At 33.7% G+C, this 22,608-nt stretch overlaps 1 protein-coding gene across 1 annotated transcript in view; it reads left to right on the top strand.

Moving 5' to 3' along the window:
* Positions 1-22,608, top strand: part of Spt6 (transcription elongation factor Spt6) — a 651,062-nt gene that overhangs the window by 303,353 nt on the left and 325,101 nt on the right. The window contains exons 20-21 of the mRNA XM_090401053.1: positions 2,697-2,804; positions 7,719-7,862. Of these exons, the coding sequence (XP_090257179.1) occupies positions 2,697-2,804; positions 7,719-7,862 (252 nt within the window). The remainder of the gene's footprint in view (positions 1-2,696; positions 2,805-7,718; positions 7,863-22,608) is intronic.

Here is a 22,608-nt window from a genome sequence, read left to right as displayed (position 1 = left end):
TTCACAAAGCCATGCTGTCCCCTGTTTACAGTATCTCGTTTTCATCAATCCATTACTGTATTTTTCCCTTGACTACTTTCTCTAAGACCTTGACAACGACTCCTGATATGCTGATCGGTCGGTAATTTGCAACCGTAGTCTTGGATCCTCCTTTATGCAGTGAAACTATTTTCCCCTCTTTATACACCTTCGGGACTAAGCCAGACCTGAGACTCAGATTAAACAACATGGTCAAGGGCACTGATAATTCTTTAGCCGCTTCACGCAAGACCTGTGCCGGTATACCATCCAATCCCACAGATGTGTTCACATTAAGGTTCTGTAATAGACTAGTCACCTCCACTTCATTCATCACTATTCCCATATAAACTAATGGTTCCTTCATTTTTTCAATGTCACCACCTGGATGATATGCTTTTGCAAAGTGCGCGCTCAGTAACTCCACTATATCGACTGATTGAGTGACCTCCTTACCATCGTCATTCCTTAAAATCATTTTACCGTGTACAGTTTTTTTCTTACTTGCAGCATATTGAAAGAACTGTTTTGGATTCTCCTTTGCTTGCAAAGCTAGTTTCCTTTCATAATCCGCTTTTGCTTTTTTTACCACACTCGTTACCTTTCTGGCCTGCACTTTATACCGTTCGTGTGCCTGCAGGTCACCCCTTTCTTTAATTTCCCTCCACAGTTGTTTCTTTTTTTGCAGCTCAAGCTAATGGTGTTATTCATCCATTTAACCCCTACTTGTTTTACTATTCGTACCCTAGGTATACAATCAGCCATTACCTCCTGTAAATGCTCCTTGATCACTTCCCATGCTTTATCGACGTCTAGTCCTTGCAGTTGTACATGCCATGGTACTGATCCAAACAATCTGCTAAGTTTGTCATACTTGCCAGCACGGTAATTCCACATATACCCTGTCTTAATCGAAATTTCCACACCTTTAGCCGCCTCCCAGGTCAAGACCTTATGATCACTCTCACCAATAGGTGGCAACATGGTCATATTCATTACAGTCAAATTCTCAGATGCTATTACCAGGTCAAGCACTCTCACACCCCTAGTATTTTCAATTACATGCTGTCTCAGATAGTTATCCCTTAATAATTGAATAAAATCCTTTTCCTTCCTCACATGTGTCCTCTCCTCCTTCCAATCAATGTTACCATAGTTGAAATCCCCCATAATAATTACCCTCCTTCCACTCATTTCATCAATTTCCCTATGCATACTATCTCCACCATCTATTTCATCACCTGGTCTGTAGCAGCACCCAACTGTATATTTTATTCTGCCAGTCTCAATCTCACACCAAATAGCCTCAAATGAGCTCCTTTCACTATCCTGCGATACAACTTCAATTCTCCTTGGCTGCAGTTCATCAGCTATCATCAATAATACCCCTCCCCCCATTTTATTCTCTCTGTCCCTCCTAAACACACTATAACCTACACATTCTATCCCACTAACTATATCTTCTTCCGTCAGCCATGTTTCACTGACCAATATTAAGGCAATATATGTGAAGGTCTCTATATACAAGTAGCCTAGTTGTGAAGATACTTCACGTGCAAACTTTGTTTGCTTACACTTGATAAGGATTAAATCAAAAATATGATTTCTTAGCATCTTCAATTCAAGTTAAATCTTTTGGGAAAAAATCCCATTGCATATCTTTCATCGATTTCCTAGACTGTGGATTCTCTTTCTTCCTTCAACGAATTTCACAATTTGTGACAGGTTATAGTATAAATATAACCTGTAAATATAAAGATTTTGAGAAAAAACAGACTTCTTTATGTGTACTCTAATACTTTATTTATTTATTTTTTTGTCCTTTCTTATCTGATTATCTATCCTCAGAATTCTACAGTGTGAAAGAGCATGCTGGAAAGTTAGCATCCAGCTCATCATTTATCATCTTGTGATATTTCTCATGAAGAAAACTTAATTTTCCTTATGAGCAATAATTAATAGAATTTCTTTTCTCATATCAATATATTATCTTTATTTTTGAGGTTAATTTCAGGAAATCGCATATAGCTTTTCAGCAATACAGATGAAGCATATTGTTTGTAAGAAAACTTATTAACAAATATAATTTATGCAGAAGCCCTTAAACAGTATAATTTTTAATGGTGCCCAGTAACCTTCCTGCATATTCGTTATGAATAAAAATGAAGAGTTTTTAAGAAATTGACAGAGAAGAGCAGTAATTTGATGTTTTGAGAGAATATGGAATTGCTGTATCTAGTAAAAAATTATTTCAATAATGAAAAGATTTTGAGAACAATTTTCAAAGCCTGATAAAGATTTCCTTTCCTTGAAAAGGAATTTTGATGTATTTTTAAGACCCTCCCTTCCCTACAGAAATATCATATCTGCCCATTAATACATGCATTTGATAGATATAAAACTGTGGAATGGATTATCCATATTGTCATAACTGACTTTAGAATCAGATTTGTGAACTTAATTTGTCTACCCCCCCCAAAAAAAAATAAAATAAAATAAAAAAATAAAAAGCTGAGTTTTAGAATAGAATTCACTGAACTTAGAGAATTTACTGGCCCTCCTTGGGATCCCACTCTGTAATGGGTCTTATTCATAGGGTCATTTCATCTAAATAACAATGTTTCATATTTTTTTAAGTTCATTTAAACTTCATTAAATAAAAAATTGCTTTGGTTTAGGCAGAAGAAGAAGGCTTATTAAATATAAAGATAACAATGGATAGACACGATAGTCGCAGTTCAGGTCTTCAGCTCTATCTAGATGAAATCAAATTGCTCTTTTACAGGGTAAGTTTTTTTCATTTATATCATTTATACAAAAACATAATGCTATTTTACTCATTCAGTTCATTAATTTAAAACCTCTTAATGAATATGTTATTATAGGGAGATTCTTACAATCTCACCAACATCTACAGTTTTGCTCAATAACGTGTAATTATCACATTTACTTATTTAATTTAAGTATAGGTCAGTTATTTATGAATCAATAGAACCATTTGGGACAACAGAAGAACTACTAAGTTTAGATATCTCTACAATAGTGCACATTGCATCCAGATCTTATCTGGCACCAGTTCAGTAGGTTCAACATTTCATTCTGAATTTTGTAGAGGCTTCTAGTGGCAACTGCTCCTATGCTAAAAATGCATTAATGTAAAATTTCATTGTAATTATGCTCGTATTTTTAAATACACTGAACAGTTCCATTTACTTTTGAAATTTTCAGTATATCATCATGTACCATTATGTGTATTTCTAATTTTAAAAAAAAAAATTCTCAGCTTATTATTATTATTTATGCCACAAAATCATGTTGGCAGTAAAAATTAAAATCCAGCAGCAGCATCCTTTGCTTTGAAGTTGAAGAGATTGTCACTGCTCAGTTCATTTGCAAGATCCTTATTCCTATGGAAAACATTTTTTTCGTTGACTACCAATTTGGCTTTAAATATATTGCACTATTTGTTGTTTTTTTCCCCTTCCTGCCCAAGACAATCACATTATACAATCTGCCATGTTTATGTAGATGTCCTTGTATGTTTATACTGTATGCAGCTTAGTAAACATTGTACCAGGTAATCTTCATGAATGCAAGTTATTCGGTGGTGGTGTGGATAGGGTATTAATTCTAAATTCACTGCTAGACAAGTCTTCTCTACCTTGTTTGGATAAGTCATCAGTATTATTAACACGTTCGCTGCCACGCTACTTTGGCATGGTCTGTTCCCCTACGCCGAGCTGTTTTACTTCTTCAAGGTCAGTACGATAATCTCGTTACTGGAGGTAAACGACCTACGAGTATACTTGTAGTTGGCTTGTACAGAGCATATACGGTCTATGAGAATACACAGTTTTGAAGCTAGCCCCACAAGCCAAGCATTTTCACTTCTTCAAGGTCACTACAATAATCTCGTTCCAGGCGGTAAGCGTCCTACGAGTATACTCGTAGCTGGCTTGTGAAGCAGGATTACCCACTACGAGTATACTCGTAGTTGGCAGCGAACGTGTTAATAGATTGCCCATTAAGTCATTATTTTTTTATGTTGTTTATACAAGTAATGAGAAATTTCAGATTAAACTTTTATATTTCTGACAACGAGACAATGCAAACTCTGAAATGAGTGCTTAAACATTTGTAGATGCTTTTATGTTGTAATTTTAGTAATGGGAAAATATATTTGTCTTAAAATCGAGACATAAGCAGAATTCATGATAAAATATTAATACCAGATTCATTTACATTTAAGATTTTAATTTGTAAAATTTTTCATCTAAATTTCATACCCATTGTCAATACAGTTATAGGAAAACTAAAAAGAACAACCATTTAATTGAAAGCACATGATATTATGTGCACTATAGGCTGCAGGAGAATAGCTCCATCTGCATTAATATATATTCAAAATAAATTACAATAAATTAATTTAGTTAATTATTTTTAAATATAAGCAAAATTTAATTACAATTAAGGAACATGAATGGTGATTAGTTAATATAACTTCCCAAAATTGAGAAAATTTTAGGCATTTTGTTCAGGTTTGGGTTGTGAATGTGTGCTTCACAGCTTTCTTTGTAGAGTCTTTCCAGAAGAAAGTAATTGTTGTGTGACATTTTGGTTTGTTCCACTGAATCCTGTGTTTTGTGGATAAAGCATCGCTTGCTAAGCCGGATTTGTTGGTTCTTTAAGAGAAATGTATTCTTGATGTTCTTCAAGACGAATTTGTGCAGATTGACCAGTTTTTCCATAAGCCACAAAAGCAGGGGATTCTGTAGACTCCAGAATAAGATACAGGAGGAGGAGGATATTTGTCTTTTGGTGTGATAAGGAATGTATTAAGTTTGTGAACTGGATGGAAAGGGACTTGTACATTAATCTGTCGAAGTAATCTTGCCATTGTTACTGAAACTCCCTTAACATATGGAACACAAATTTTGGTGATTTCTTCTTGAGGAGGGAGGGTTAGGAAGATGGCCATAATTGTTGATTATTTTATTTTTTTTTTGATAGTTTTTTCCTTATAACCATTAGCAATAAAGGTAGTTCTGATAATAGACAGTTCTTTGTTTAGAAGAGAATCTGCAGAAAAATTTTATGAGCTCTGTCAACTAAGGATTTGATTACTCCTTATTTCTGACAAGGGTGATGATGAAACTTCGAATTAATGTATTAACCAGTATGAGTTGGTTTTCTGTATACTGAGAACTGTTAAGGACCATTTGGTTGAAGTAGAATGAGAACATCCAGATAAGGAAGACAAATGTTGTTTTTCTACTTCCAGAATAAATTTGATTCTTTAGTTTATTGAATTAATATTTAAAGAAATTCTGAAATATGCTTCAAGTTTTTATATTACCATATAAAACAAAAATCTTAAATGTCTTAAAACATAAATAAGCAAACTGAAGATGTTTTAAATATAATACAATTACTTAAAAATTTTTTTAATCTTCAGCAAATAGAAGCTCTGCAAAGAAAAGAGTATTTCAATTTTTTTTTAAGACATTCATATTTTTCAATACAAAGAAATATGTTTAGAATTGAATTGAGTGGGAGAATAAGCAGTTACAAATTATGTACATATAAAGTGAATGTTTTTAATTAAAACTGTATATAGTAAATGTTGAGCTGTATAACTGAGAGGAGACCTCCACATAGTCTTTAAAGGAATGCAGAGAACCAACCAGGGCTTCTGACCTAATATCCAGTTCATTCAGTATCCCGGTAGGGATACTGAATGAACGAGGATGGGCTGGCAATTTGGGATTTAGGTCCCTATTGTTTTAGCCAGGGAAACAGGGCAAACAGCAAAAAGCCAGCTACTAGAACAAATCCTAAAACCCACCCCAACTCAACATCACCAGAGTTCAAGATCGGCACTATCAACATAAGAACCCGAATGGCAAAAAAATGGAGCTAGCTGGGGAATTTGTAAGTACCAGATGGACATAATAGGGGTGACTTAACCTGCAAAAGTGACAGCTGCAAATCTAATAGAAGGTGCACACTTACAAAATGATCACTTAGTAACTTAAATATTTCTTCTGCTCCTGTCACCTTCCTACCATTGGCATTGAATTAAGGTTATCCTTTCATAATCATTCTTCTTCTTACTTGCAACATAGCAAAAATACTTTTGGATTTACTTTGCCTGCTTAGCTAATTTTCTTTCATTATCTGATTTAGCATCTAAGTAATCATCTGAAGATTAAGCAGGTCTTACCATACTAAACTCCCTTCTTGTTTGCACATTGTACTGTTCTGCTCATGTGTATGCTCACCACCTGTTTCTCTATATTCCATGCATAATATTTTCTTTTTTGCATCTTCTCTTCTTTATATTGCTATTCATTCACTTAATGTCAACTTGGTTTATCTTCATGACCATGAGTATGCAGTCTAATACTACTTCCCTCACACAATTCCTGACCACTATTCATTTGCTATTGACATTCTTTCCTTGTAGCTTCTTCAGCACTGCTCCAATCTACCTTCTAAGCCTGTCATAATTAGCAGCTTTGTAGTTCAACATAAACCTTTATTAGACTGAGAATTCCACATGTTTAGCAATCCATCCAGAACAAGACTGCATGGAAACTTTCCTTAATCACAGGAGAGGTGCTTAGGTAATAGTATTAACTATGGTTAATGCTAAGAGCCTGATCTTTTATGTTATTAATTAGATATCTTATTATGGTTATCAGAGACCTCCAGGAAGTCGTATACTCATTGAGGTAGGCCATTAATCACCCACACTAGCTGTTGTACCTTATCTTAAACTCATTCACACTAGATGCACTCACTTCTCTATTAGAGCAAAATTTAGCTCTTACCTTTTTCTTAACTACTTATAAACTTCCATGAGTGCTTTGTCAACTTCCCCACCTTCCATATAATGAAAATTTCTATCAAACCACTATCTATAACACCCTTTCAGAACTTTATAGGCTTCTATCATATCACTTGTCTACCAATGTATGCAGTCCACATACTCTGAGTCTGTCCATGTAATAATCCCATATCATCTTTGTAACTCTTCTTTGCGGCCTTCCACAGCCCCTTTATTCTATCAGAACCCCCCCCCCCCCCAGACAGTAAATCTGTGCACAGTAGTCCATGTATGAGATCAAGGCCTTGTAAACAGGCAAAAAAACTTCCTTACTTGGCAGTATTCATTTCAGTATTATAATTGTCCTCTGAATTATATTTGTAACTTCTGCTATGTGACCTTTGAACTCCAAATTCCTACCCACCATAACTTAAGATCCCTAGTTTCAACAGTTTTTCCGAGCATAATCCACCAATCTAATATGCCGTTGGATATCTCACCATGCCAAATTGTGTAATTTTATCCTTACTAACATCGAATTGATAATCATTATCATTTGCTTACAGTTCCAACCTATTCCCTCCATTCTGTAAGTGCTGTATATCAATAGCATCCCTGATCGCCTTGCATATTTCTGCATCATCAGCATACAATTGAAAATTTTAGATTTTCAATTGTAGATCAAAGTTGGAGTCCAAATATGGAACTTTGGACTCATGACGTTCAGTCTCCAACGAGAATGAACACACTATCCACTTGGCCAACCAAGCCACTGATTTTGTCCCAAGATTTGTTATACCTCACCTATTTGTAGTCTTATGATACTTATTAACAGTTCCACCTACTGTATTTTTCTCTTTTATTATTTCAGGATGAATATAGCATGAATGTACAAGAGTGGAATGATCAGCGTCAGAAGGCCTTAGAACTTGCTCTAAACAACATGCTATATCCTCATTTTGAGAAAGAACTAAGGACTCACCTTTTGCAAGAAACAAAAGATGGTATTATTAAGGTAAGATTATGTAAGGTAATGTACATAATAAATTTTATCTTTTTGCTTCTTTAGTATAAAATAAAATATTACATTCTTAGTTAAATTCATGTAATTCATTTATTTAAGATAAGAATCCAATTCAAGGATTTTAAAAACCTTATATTGATATACTTACTCATATATATTAAAGTTCAAATGCATGTATACGATCGAGAACAAATATGAAATTTCTTATAAAATTCATATTTCCTATAAATCAAAAATCTGGAATGGAAAAAGAAAGCAATTTTAGTAAATGAGAAAGAACTAAATTATCTATGATTTGCTGATGACATTGTTCTTTTAAGAAACTGCAGAAGAGCTGCATCAAATGAACAGTGAATTGAATGCAGAAAGTAAAAAAGAAAGGGTTAAATATAAACAAAGACATGGAAGTGAGACATGGACTTAGACTAAAAAAATTGACCAAGATACAAAGTGAAATACACTCAGACCAGGGTGAGAGACATTGTAATAGCTATTAAAAATCCAAATGGCATTTGCCTGGTCATATTACAAGAAATAACACTCAAAAATAGACAAAGCTAATATCTGAATAGATCAAATAGATGGCAGGAAGATGAGATTACAAAGATGGCTGGGATTCAGTAGCATAGAATAGCTCAACGTAGGATGGAATGGAGGTCTTCATGGACAGAAAATGGCTGCTGCTATGATGATGATAAAAATTCCTTGCCAATCACTCTCATCTTATCAGAACAGCCGTACATCACAGTTTTTTTTGGTGTGCATGTATTCATGGAAAGTGTTCATCCACAAAACACATTCTTTCTGCCATCACCATGTAAAGACTAACCAAGTCATAACCTGTAAAAGGCCCATTAAAAATCATTCCATTACCACAGGCAATTTGAGCTTAGGTATCAGTGTCATTTCTTGGCAAGTGATATGGTGAAACAAAAAAAGTGGCTGCCATAAATCAACATGCTCACCACATTCAAAATATCCATTTTTACTTTGCAGAAATCATTTCTGAGAAACGATTAACACAAATAAACAGTAGATGTTAGTTAATTCCAATTTTAGTGGGAAAAAAATAATTAGCTTTTAAACAAGTCTGAATTATATGAATGTTTCCATAAAGTTTGTGCATGTAATCTGCTCCCCAGAGTTTTCTAGAATTATAAAAAGTAAATTCGAGTAAAATTTTAAAAAATAATGGCCACTCTTCCTCTATTATATGGTTCAGAAAAATTTTATTAAGTGTTTAATTTTATTTTATTCATTTTATTATTTATCATTATTTCATCATCATCATCAAATTCCTGATATACACCCTCAAGGGGTGTACAGGATGTGATAGTACTACATGAAAAATTTATATCATTACTAACTTCCTATCTATAATTTTCCTCCAAATCAGTCTGTTACCCGTCAAGACTCCAATATTATCAGATCTTATATTTCTGTCTTCTAAGAAACTTTTTGCTGTATCAATCCACCTATATCTTTGTCTTCCTCTAGATCTTTTTCCTGCCAACCTGGCAGAGAACACTTGTTTTGCTAATCTTTCCTCTCCCATTCTGTTTTAAGTGACCATACCACCTGAGATTAGCTCTGCTAATGCATTCCTGGATGCTGACAATGTCAAGTTCTTTCCTAATATCCTCGTTTTTAATATGATATTGCCTTTGATGCCATCTGTTCATGCCCCTAATCTTTCTCAGGACTCACATATCTGTGGTCTCTAGTCTTTAGTCAAGTGTTTTAATTCTGGCCCTAGTTCTCAGATCCATAAGTTAAAATTGGTTTGAACACTGTCTTGTATACAGCTAATTTAGTGTTTTGGCTAATTTCTCTCTTATTCAATATCAATTTATTCAGTTGACTTCCTACCATACTAGCTTTGTTGATTCTGTTATCTGTTTCCATATTTAATTTACCATCTTCACTAAATATCGTCCCTAAGTAGCTGAAATGTTTTACTTGTTCCACAGGTTCTCCATTCACAACACAGTTGACATTTTCAGTGCTTCTGCCTATTTTCATTGTCTTTGTCTTGTTATTGCTGACCTTCATACCATATCTATTACAACAGTTATTCAATTTAGTCAAGGAATCTTGCAGACTTGTAGTGGATTTGTTTAGAAGTATAACATCATCTGCATAAAGCAAAGAGCTGATATTAACATCTCCAATTTTTATATCAGGTTTAATATCACTTTCCTTCACAATGTGATCCATATAGATAATGAATAACAGAGCGAATAATGTACATCCTTATCTCACACCAGATTTAACATTAAACCACCTTGCTGTACTTCAGTTCTAACTGCTGACTTACAACTCAAATAAAGACTAAGTATTGCTTGATATAATGAACTATTGACACCATATAACTGTAGCATTTTGAATAGATCCTCTCTTGGCACATTGTCATATGACTTTTCCTGATCTACAAAACTTAAATTCAGATCTTTGTTATATTCCCATGATTTCTCAATTCTCTGCCGTAAAGTGAAAATCTGATCCTGACAGCGTCTATTTGGCCTGAATCCAGCTTGTTCTTTACCAAGCTTCTCTTCCACAATCCTTCTTAATCGTTTCTCAAGTATACTTGCATAATTCTCACATTCAGTTCTATTCCCCTTTTTATATATGGATACTATGAGAGCTCTACTCCAATCATCTTGAATTCGTCACTCTGTCCAGGCCTTCTGAACTATGCAGTGCAGCCAGTGCAAAATGTTTATACCTCCATACTTGAGTTTCTGGTCGAATATCATCTATTCCTGCTGCGTTTACGCATTTCAGGCTCGTGATGGCTTTTCTACTTCAAGTATGGATATGTATTCTTGACTGCATGCCTGGTCAGTGCTTTTTACCACTGTGCTGTCATTACTGCTTGTTTCATTTAGCAATTTTTCGAAGTAATTACTCTATACTTCAAGGATGTCTTTTTCTCCTGTTTTCATGTCACCTTTATCATCTCTAATTACTTTTACAGCACTCTTTCCTCCATTTCTGAGCTTCTTCAACAACCTCCAGAATATCTTGCTGCCTTCTTGTTATTTATTTTCTCTATTCTTACCAAAGTCCTCCCATGACTTTTTTGTTTAGCTAGTTTTACACAGAGTTCAGCTTTCTTACATTTTTCTCTATATTCTCTAAGAGCACAAGCTCACTTATTTGCCAGGAATTTTTGCTGTGCTTTCTTCTTTTCCTTCAATGCCTCTTTAACTTCCAGTGTCCATCATAGAGTTCTGATTTTTCTATCCTTACAGACAACCTCACCACATGCCTCTCTGGCTGAATCAATCAGTGTTTTCTTCAGGACTTGCCACCGAATCTCCAAGGTTTTGTTGCTGTTCTCAAAATCTTTCATTTTTTCTTGAATAATATTTGTGTATTTTAGTCTACAGTTTATATCTGAGAGCTGCTCGACTTTTATTCGCTTTAAAACTTTCTTGCATGCTCTTCTTTTCGATGTGAAATTCAGTTTTATCCTGCTGAAGATTAAATGGTGATCATTTCCAATTTCAAATCCTCTGTACATTCTGGTGTCCTGCACCAGGAAGAAAATCTATCAACAATAACATAGTCAATGAGACTTTTCTTGTTCCTTGCCTATTCTCTCCATGTGAATTTGTGCACATTTTTATGTTGGAGCATTGTGTTAGTAATAACCAGCCCGTGTCCTGAACAGAAATCCAACAGGTATTTGCCATTATTATTAGCTTTGCTCTTTTCTCCAAATTTTCCCATAATATTTTTGTATGTCTGACAATCATTTCCTACTCTGCTATTTAGATCCCCAACAAGGACCAACTTTTCCTTTTTTTCATTGTGTCAGTTGCTTTCTCTAAAGTCTCAAGAAATTCCTCCACTTCTACTTTAGTAGAACCTTCTGTGGGACCATAGGTACAAATAAGTCTTGTTGTCCATTTTGCCATTTTATTTGTCTGAATCACTCTACTTGATATTGCTTGCATTCAAGAAGATTAGTCTTGTATTTAGTGTTGAATACTGTGTCTACTCTTTCTTTTCGTTGATTGTCATTGTCTGAATATAGCATATTGTATTTATTGCTCAGAAAGATCTCACCAGTTTTCGCCTTTTTTGTTTCAGCAACCCCTATTTTGTCGACATGGTACTTATCCAATTCCTCAGATAGCTCCATTTCTTTTCCATTCAGGCTTCTTATGTTGATAGTACCAAACTTGAACTCTGGTGATGTTGAGTTGGGGATGTGTGTCAAGATTTGATCCAGTAGCTGGCTTTTTTGCTGTTTGCCTTGGTTCCCTGTGAAAATAACGGGGGGGGGGGGGGGGGGGGGGGGGGGGGGCTTGTCTAACTGAGCAACGCCCCAGCCGGCATTCAATGTCATGTTGTCATATAAATCCTTTAGTTTATTTCACAGTGCATAAAAATGAATCCTATGTTTCCCAGGAAAGGAATGTTTTTAGAAATTATCTTAATTGCTAGTTCCTTATTTACTAGTTCAGGGTCAAAAACCTGAAATGTGGAAAAGCAGCTGATATAGATGATACTCAACCAGAAAGGCTCAAATATGGAGGTATTAAAGTTTTGCAATGGTTAAGTTTTGTACTGCATAATTCAGAAAGTTTAGTCATGGGGTCAAATTACAGATGATTGGAGTAGAGCTATCATAGTACACATCTATAAAAAGAGAATTAAAATGGAATATGAGAATTATAGAGGAATTTTCCCACCAAGTTTTCCTAGTAAGATTTCTGCAAGCATAATTGTTAAAAGGCCCAGAAAAATTGTGGAAAGAGAAACTTGGAGAAAAATAATCTAGATTCACACCAGATAGAGGTTGCCAAGATTAGAATTTCACTATAAGACAAATACAGTAGACTGTGCTTATTGTGATCGCTTTGTGACAGTCACTTTTTGATAACTATAACCACCTGATAACATTAAGCAAAGGATATAAAAAATTGCATCATTTATTTCAATTTATTGTTATGAACATGATTTAATTTAACCTATTGTTAGAAACAATGTTTTAATAATTAACAACATATAATTTATTTTAAAAAATTACCTAGTGCTGTCTGTCATGTCTTTGAATATAGTAGTTCATGAATAAATTGTTCATACTCATAATGCCTTTCGAAGTTTGTCACTCTATGTTACACACCATAATAAAGTATTTGTAGAGCTTCTTGCATCTAGGCATTGGTTGGAGGAGCTTCTAAAATTTGTTCTTCTTCTTCTATACTTGTATTAGGTTCACATTCTTCTATTAGTTTAAAGTTCTCATCGGAAGCATCTTGACATATTTCCATCACTGACATTGTAGCCATCACTTCAACGTTGTATATCCAACCAGTTTTCAAATTCTTCTTTTGACATACTGTCTGGGGGTTTTATCAAAAATTTCATTTGCAAGAAATTCAAGTTCTTCGGAAGAAGGAGTTTCAGAGTTTGTCTTAAAAAATCCACCTGTTTTTGGAAGCAGTTTTCAATAGTCTTCTCTGAGACTTGCTTCCACGACATTGCTACCAAATGCAATGCATCAAGAAGGGAAATCTTTTTTGCAATTGCACTTTCATCAGATTGGTCTTTTATATAATCAAGTTCAGCTCTAATTCTCACACAAACTTCCCTGTGATAATAAGCTTTAAAATCTTGTATGATCCTTGGTCACATGGCTGAATTAACGATGTAGTGTTTGAAGGCAAGAAAATTACTTTGATGTTCTTTAACGATAAATTGTTTGTGTGTGCAGTGCAGTTGTGTACTAACATGACAATTTTTCGCTTTAATTTAAGATCCCACTTAACTAACCAATTGCCGAAAATGTCATTAGTCATCCAAGCATTTGCACTAGGACAGTAGTCAACAGGCAAACTTTTGACAACTTTAAAACACCGAGGATTTTTACTTTTTCCAATCACTAGGAGCTCTTGTTTCTCACCTTTCATATTAGCACAACAAGAACTGTCACTCACTCTTGAAGATTTAAATACTTGTAGTACTTTCATTTTTAAACAAATAAGCATGCTCAGGCATTGCACTAAAATAGAGTCCTGTTTCGTCTGCATTGTAAATATCCCCGGGAGAATATTATTCAGCAATAATTTTGGCCACTCAGTCTTAATCCACACATCAGCTGATAAAAAAATCAGCACTTTTTTTCACATTGAATATGCTTGTACACAATATTCTCTCACTTTTTCCACCTGTTAAACCATCCATTAGTTGCAGTGAAATTTTCTTTGCCCATTGTTTTTGAAAGGTTCTTCTGCTTTTTGACGCATCGAAGGCCCATTAATCGAAGCATTCTTTTCACGAACATTACTAAACCAAATTTTTAATGCTGATTAAACCCGAGTATTTTTACCAGATCAGGCTCTCTTCCGATCTATGTTTACATTAGTAAGAGCTGAAGTTTCAATGTTTGATCTGCTTTTTAAGAACTTGCACAAGAGTGGTGAAATTTTTAAAGGTACAGTTGAACTACGCTGACTCATTTTGAGCAACTTATCATAGCACTCAAAATTTTTTGCTTTTCTCAAAAAGATAAATCTTTACATGTTTTACTTGCTTCTGTCATAATGCTAAGGGCTGTTTTAACGAGCACTTAAAGTCAAATTCACTTACTGATAGAGAAGATAAAAATAATCTTAGTCACAATTAGACTATTTATACCCCACCTGCATTTGCCTGGAAGAATAAGATTAAAGGAAGATTAAAAAAAAAGTCAGATTTTGACAAATGTCAAATTTTCTCCTGATTATCTGATATTTCTTAGAATTCTGAGACACAAAAGGCTAAACCTTTGAGGATTTTGATAATAATAACCGAAACTTTGATTATAAGACACAGATTATTTTTAATTCATTTTAAATGGTGTGTTTTCGGACCGACTGATTTTGATAATAATAGCCGATTGATAATGTTATCTGCGATCACAATAAGTGGATTCTGCTGTATTTGAGAAATCATGATAATATGACAAGGTGTCAAAAGAAAAGCTGGTTAAAATGCTACAATTATATGATGTAATTGGGACATTATATCGAGAACTAGGTCTATATTTCATTCAGAAGAACAGCAGTTAGAATTGAAGGAGATTCAGGAAGGTAGTTTGATGTTAAATTAGGTGTAAAACAAGGGTGCACATTATCTCTACTGCTATTCGTTACATGGATCACATTGTGATTGCAAGTAACATTTTTCATACCGTTGTGACACCACACATTACTAATTTAATTCTGTATAGAACAGCAAGCAATTTCAGGTAAAATAATGTCAGAAAATTTTTAAATAGAAAATTGAATAGTTCATCTTATTTGTCCATATGGTCCAACAGTGGCTGCAGTAAAGAAATGCAGGAATTTCTATAATCATTAAAAAAAAAAAAAAACATAACATAAATAACAAGGAAAAGATGGTCTTTACTTTATTGAAGATATAAATAGAATAGTAAGAAGTAAGTATTAGACAAATGTTTTTGGGAAATTTTGAAGAAAAGTGCAAAGCTAATAATAATGAATTATGTTAAAGCCTATTGGATTTCTATTCAGGAAATGACATGTTAGAACAAAGACATGCACAAATTCACATAGAAGAAGACACAAGAAATAAGAAACGTCTTATTGATTGCTGTTTATCTTCACTCTGATAGAAGAAGACACAAGAAATAAGAAACGTCTTATTGATTGCTGTTTATCTTCACTCTGATTCAGAATATGAGTATGCAGTGAAATTGAATAGGAAGTTATCAGCACTTGTGATGCTGTTTGCAAAAAATACCTGATGAGTAATTAAGTCAGCATGCATATAACTTCTTAAAAATGTAAGAAAACAAGCTAAATGTTAAAGTACCAAAATAAAATTCTTGGGAAAACTGATAAGAAAATTATGTAAAGTGTTCTGGTTGTCTGGAGTACTTAGTCTGAAGGTTATTAAATGAATAAACACATGAACACTAGTAGAAAATATTCAGGATGACTAAAATCAGGAGTATATAGCAATATATCAGATACATTCTTCCCTTAAATTAAGATAGAAAGAAAAAAATTGTGACAACTCAGGGAGAGGAGGAGGGGGGGGGGGGGGCATGAAAACATGAAAGCTCATTATGTAAAAAGTGATTCTGAATCTGGTTATTGCATACAAATGAACTGCACTGTCAGCTGTTTATTTACAATTTATAGTTGTAAATAAACTATTTATTTACATTTTTTTGTGGGTATTTCTTTCACATCTCATATCATACTGCTTTTCACCAAATTGCTTAAAAATTCATAATGCAGATTTTCAGTTGTGATTTTTCTCTTTGTTCCTTAATTTATGTTAACCAGTACAGAAAAAAGACACCAAAAGCCTAAAATGCTCTTGATTAGGTGATGACTGGAAATATGAAGGCCTAAAAGTTTTACAGTGGCTACATTGCATAATACAGAATGCTGGTTAGAATTTTGAATTCCAGATGATTCGTGTAGACAGTGATGAGCAACCTTTAATCTTCATTTGGCAACAATTGAAAACCTAATATTCCATACTGGCCGCAACGAACACAATATTAAATACTTTAATATATTAATCAAAAAGTTTTCATTTATGTGGTGGAATTTGTTATTTTCAACATCAATTTACAATGAAAAGTTTTTTTTAATTTGATTTACTGTTTATTAATAATACTTTTAATATATACACAGGTATACGTCCATAATTTTTTAATCAAAAGAAATTACATAGCTGCTGAAATTTAATTAATGAGATATTTGGCTCTGTTTCTCATCAACAAGCTTTTCAATATTGGGAGGTATGTTTGAAATTGCAGCTCTAATACAATTTTTAGTCTTTCATCATCAAGGCAATTTTGACGAACATTTTTTACAATTTTCATTTTGGAAAAGAACTGTTCACACAGATAAGTATACTACCAAATATAAATTCATTATTTGCCCGGAATAGGTAGCCAGCAATGGACATTTATCAGTTGGAAAGTAACTCTTATATAGTTTCAATAAGACTAACATTTTGAAACTTATTTCTTAGCTCAGTGTTGCTTTGCAAATCAATTATTTCCATTTGAAATTCTTTGGGAACCCTTTCAGTGTCTATATTAAAGGGTGATGAGAAAATATCAAAATTAGTTTCATTTTCGCATACGATTTTGGACCTTGAACTAAATTCTTCTTGTAGTCTGTATTTCCTTTGCATATTTTTTTCTTTTCACGTGGATTTTGTTTTCTCAAAATTGGAAAATGAGCCATATTATTAGATTCCAGTTGGTAATTCCATATTTTTAGTTTATTTTCAAAGGCTTTTATTTTAATGAACATTTCATTAATAAATTTGTTCTGGCCTTGAAGATTTACATTTAATTCATTCCAATGTTGAGTAATGTCAGTGCAAAATGCAAAGTCACAAATCCAGTCCTTGTCATTAAATTCTGGAAACAGGTTGTCTTTCATCTCCAAGAATAACTGAATTTCGCTCTTCAAATCGTAATCATGCTTAAGCATTGTGTCCCAACTTAACCATTGAACCTCAGTGTTAAAAAAGGATATCGTCATATTCACTTTCCATGTCTCTCTTACATTCTAGATGATTCAGTCCTTGAGATCTAATAAAATTTACAGTTTTAATGATTGGTGGAACAACATTGGAGACATTTTCAAAACTTTTGCACTCAAATTTTCTTGGTGCAAAATGCGGTGAGAAATAATTATTTCGAGTCCTGGTAATCTTTTTATGTCTCTGGATAATAATCTCTACAGACCAACATTTATACTAGACATGGCTCGAGCTCCATCTGTTGTTATATCAACGATCTTTTCTATTTTGGGATATTTAATTGATTAAGAACAGTTTTCAGTTCCCTTTATATATTTTTTACGTTAGTAATTCCTTTTAGTGGAATTAAAGATGCAAATTCTTCAGTGATGTTAAAACTAGAACCTGTTCCTCTCAAAAAAGACAGCAAGTTGTGCCTATCACTAATATCAACTTTCATCCAAAGCCAAAGAAATCCATTCTAACTTAGAAATATGTCCCTGCAAAATTTCAACATTTCACATAAGATCGTCAATCCTTCTTGCGATTGTAAATCACAACAAGCTGATTTTCAAAATTATATATTTTTTTTATCAGGGAAAGCGACATTTGCTGCTGCTAGTAAGCATTCTTTTACTATTTCTCCATCAGAGAATGATTTCATTCTTTTTGCCAAAATTTGACTAACAATGTAGCTTACACGAACTGCAGTATATGTGGTTAATGAAGCAGCTCTAAATACATTTTGCCATTGTTTAAGTTTCTTTTGCAGTTGATTCACTTTGTCTTTGCACAACTGCTCATGGAAATTCTCAAATTTTGAAGAATGTTTAGTTTTATAATGCCTCTTGATGTTATATTCCTTGAGAACAGATATCTTTTCAGAACATATCAAGCAAACAGCATTGTCTTTTATGCAAGTAAAAAAATAATTTCGTGTCCATCTTTCGTTAAATTGACAATTTTCATCCTCAACTTTGCCTTATCTAGATTTTGAACTCATTGATTAAACACAGGATTCTGTTTGTAAAAAAAAAGAAAAAGAAAAAAAAATTGTAAAGACACAATTTTTTTAAAAGAAAAAATTATATTACCATTATAAATTTATAATTTGCTTAGGTTTTGAAAGAACTTGTTTCAATAAGTTTATTCAAGAATAATGCAACTACTTTAATATATCATTAAAGTATGACTGCTCGTCCATGACTGAAAATGCAAATTGTGGGAACTATCATCACGAGTAAACATTTTTCACGTGACCTCTTAATACATGCTTCATATTGATAACACATTGTGCATTTTGCTAAAATTTTTACACTTCATCTAAATGAAGTGGAACATTTGGTGGGCTGCAGGTTAGTTGTTGGAGGGCCGCATGTGGGCCATGGGTTTCTCATCACTGGTGTAGAGATTACTCGGACTAGTCTGTATCATTGTACCAGTCTGTAAAAAAAAAAAAAAAAAATAATAATAATAAAATAAAATGTGAGAATTGGAGAGATTTCCCTACTTACTGGCATGCATGAGGGGGGGGGGGAATAAGAAAAATAGAGAAACTAAGAGTAACTTGAAGAATGTGCTGAGTTTTAGCCGCATAAGGGATGTCATGATCATGTTTTCACTTTAAGTTTCGTGAGTTGAGAAATCATAGAAATATAACATGATATGTATTTGAGATTTATACCTCAAGAAAATTTTACTTCTAAATAAATCTGCTACAAGTCTGCAAGATTTCCTGACAATATTGAATAACTGTTGTAATAGATATCGTATGAAGGTCAGCAATAACAAGACAAAGGCAATGAAAATAGGCAGAAGCATGAAAACTGCATTGCGAAGGGAGAACCTATAGAATAAGCAAAACATTTCAGCTCCTTAGGCACGATTTTTAGTGAAGATAGTAAATTAAGTATGGAAATAGACAACAGAATCAACACAACAAAGCTAGTATGGTAGGAAGTCAACTGAATAAATTTATATGGAATAAGAGAGAAATTAGTCAAAACATTAAATTAGCAGTATACAAGACAGTGTTCAAACCAGTTTTAACTTATGGATCTGAGAGCTGGTTAGAAGTAAAACAGTTGACCAAAGACCGCAGATATGAGAATCCTGAGAATGATTAGGGGGCATGAATAGATGGCATCAATGGCAATATCATATTTAAAACGAGAATATTAGGAAAGAACTTGACATTGTTAGCAGAACTAATCTCAGGTGGTATGGTCACTTAAGCAGAATGGGAGAGGAAAGATTAGCAAAACAAGTGTTCTCTGCTAGGTTGGCAGGAAAAAAGACCCAGAGGAAGACCAAGATATAGGTGGATTGATACAGTAAAAAGTGCCTTAGAAGTAGTGTTGCCAAATGAAAAATGACTAAAACCAGCTAAATCTTAAAAAAAAAAAGAATGAGCTAGAAAGAGCTAAAAAAGGAGTTAAAAATAAAAATTTGAAGCTGAAATTTTAAAAGTAGTAGCTGATACTTTTAAGTTACTTTATTCAAGTTGAAGATACTTGCATATAAGTGACTAAATACATCTTCCATGTGGTCTTCTGCACTTAATTCACCCACATTTTCACTTAGATTTTCAGCTTTATTATATGTGGCCATTGTTCCAGTATTACTCAGTGTAGATGCTGGTAAATGATAGTCTGTACAGCACTTGTTGTTACGCTTGATGCATACTTGATTGACAAAATAGCTGACAGCATTAGCAATTCCATTTTGTTTCTTAATTTAGTTTCAACTACCTTTAATGAGCTAAAAATTCGTTCAATTTCCGCTTTAGAATTTGGCAGTATTAACTAATTTATTGCACACTCAGCAATTTCTTTAAATGGATTCATTCCAGATTCATCTTTATATTCTCGTACTTCAGTCCAGAATAGCTCAGTGTTTTCTATATCCATTCTATTTAAATGGATAATATTGTACTGGTATTCAGCAGGCAACATCTTTTTCTGTTTTCAGCATTATTTATAAGATGGGAGTAGCAGGTTCTTTTATATGACTGAAATGTTTTAGGGTATTGTCAACCGAAAAAGAAGACATCATTCTTAAAATATTCAAGTTTTCAGGCAACCTTTGCTTAAGCTGTTTAAAGAGACCAAGAAGAAACTGTTTTGCTCTACTTCTAAGATTTTGCTCATCATTTTACATTATTTTCTTTTGTATCATCAACTCTGAAATTTTTCTTTCAAACCTGTAACCAAGATTTGGATTGGGATCCAAATAGTCATCAATCTGACTCTAGAGGGTCGACTGTGGATGATGATAGCACTAACATCAAATAGCAATAAAGCGAATCAAACGAGAAAGGTCTTCAAATAATCTCATCTTATCCGCACTGTTAGATTTGAAAACTTTGTTAACTTGCTGAACTTGAACTAGAACAGCATGCAAAAATAAGAGGTACAACAGATTCCTTTCATCTTTGTACATCTCCCACAAAATTTGAACTTTGTAACATTTCTCAGTCACACTGACAACTTCGAAGTGAGTTTTAATTCTGACCACTGGCTGAGAATTCTGTCTACTGCAGGTTCAGTGGAGAGCCATCGTGTTGCACAATTGCTAACAATTTTTAGAGGTGCATCATTTTTGTTGATAGTTTGATAGAGCTCTTTGTATGCCTTGTCTTGAAGAAGAATGTGAAAACCACTTATATGTTTCAGCACCTTGTGCAGAATCTCTCCCAAGAAAATTAGAATTTTCTTGGGAGAGATTCTGCACAAGTGTGAGACATTGCCAGTTGTAATGAATGGCATACACATCTAATTAAAATTAAGGAGGGAATATATGCCTTCAGTTGTTCATAAATGCCATTATTGGCACCAACCATAACACTGGTGTTGTCTGTACCAATTGCAATGAGATTTTTAATGTCCAGTTTCTCAGTCAAGAGCTCTTTTTTCAGTACAACCACCGTCACACTTTTCTTGAACCACTATGCTCAGAAATGTATGCATAATTGTGTTGAATTTCTTGCTATAATAAATGATGGCCATTCCTAAAATCTTATTCACTATGATATCATTCGATTCGTCTATTAGCAAGCTGAAATTTTCATCTCCTATGTCCACAATTAGATCCTCTTCTCATTTAGAATATTCTTTACAAGTGCAGAGCACTTAGTTCGGTGCATTTGTATCTTTGGCATAATTTGACTGGGATGATATTTTTGCAAAGATCTACTAGATGATTGCAACTGTTTAATGATGAATGTTTTAATGTTTAAAAGCTTATTTGTAATAGGAACAGCCTTATATGGAACTGCAGCAAGATGTTTCTTAGTTTCGCTATGCTTTACAAGCTGATAATATTTTAGCAGCTATATCTCATCTGCATAACTTACAGTGGCCTTTTGTAGCGTCACCAGGAACTTCACACAACCATTTACTAAACATTCCATTTGCAACCACTCCCTCCTAAATATTTGCTTGTAAGCTTTATATTTCTCTTTGCTCATTTTTGAAGAAGGATTCAACTCTTTACTGCAATGAATTATGATCAGTCTTTAAAAACTTCCCACTCGCTATCGTAACTACCAACCAGAACACTGTGCAAAGACTGACTTGTAGAGGTACTATCAACTTTAAGGCGACAAAATGGCAGACTGTTGGGCCGCATGACTGACTGGCGTCATCATGCATTTGAAACGTATACGATGCTTGCACCAAATGTACAATACAATTCCTTATCAAGTTTTCCTTAGCATCTGGAAAACTTTTAAAACAATATCTTTAACAATAAGTTATAAAAACAACTAAAAAGAGCTGAAACTAGTTCTAAGGAGCTAGATTTGGAGCTAGGTGCTAGATTGAAATTTTTGGAGCTAGGAAAGAAGAAAAAAAAGCTAGATCTAGCTCCAAAAGAGCTAAATTGGCAACACTGCTTAGAAGATAGAAATATAAGATCTGACAATGTTGGAGTCTTGATAAGTAACAGATTGATTTGGTGGAAAATTGTAGATAGGAAGTTAGTAATGATGTAAATTTTTCATGTAGTACTATCATATCCTGTACACCCCTTGAGGGTACATGTCAGGAATTTGATGATGGTGAGATCAGGAAAAAGCATATATAGTAACATGCCATTACAAAAGCTGTTTAAAAAGCTACAGTTATATGGGGGGGGGGGGGGCATTGTTCAGTACAGTACAGTACAGTACTGTATTTAAGTTGTAAGTTTGTTCATTTGTAAAATAGTTTGGTCTGTTATTCCT

This window comes from Typopeltis vanoorti, chromosome 11 (assembly GCF_054136105.1).
Source record: "Typopeltis vanoorti isolate ZY-2024b chromosome 11, IOZ_Tvanoo_1.0, whole genome shotgun sequence".
Classification (NCBI taxonomy): Eukaryota; Metazoa; Arthropoda; class Arachnida; order Uropygi; family Thelyphonidae; genus Typopeltis; species Typopeltis vanoorti.
This window is presented reverse-complemented; position numbering and strand designations above follow the sequence as displayed.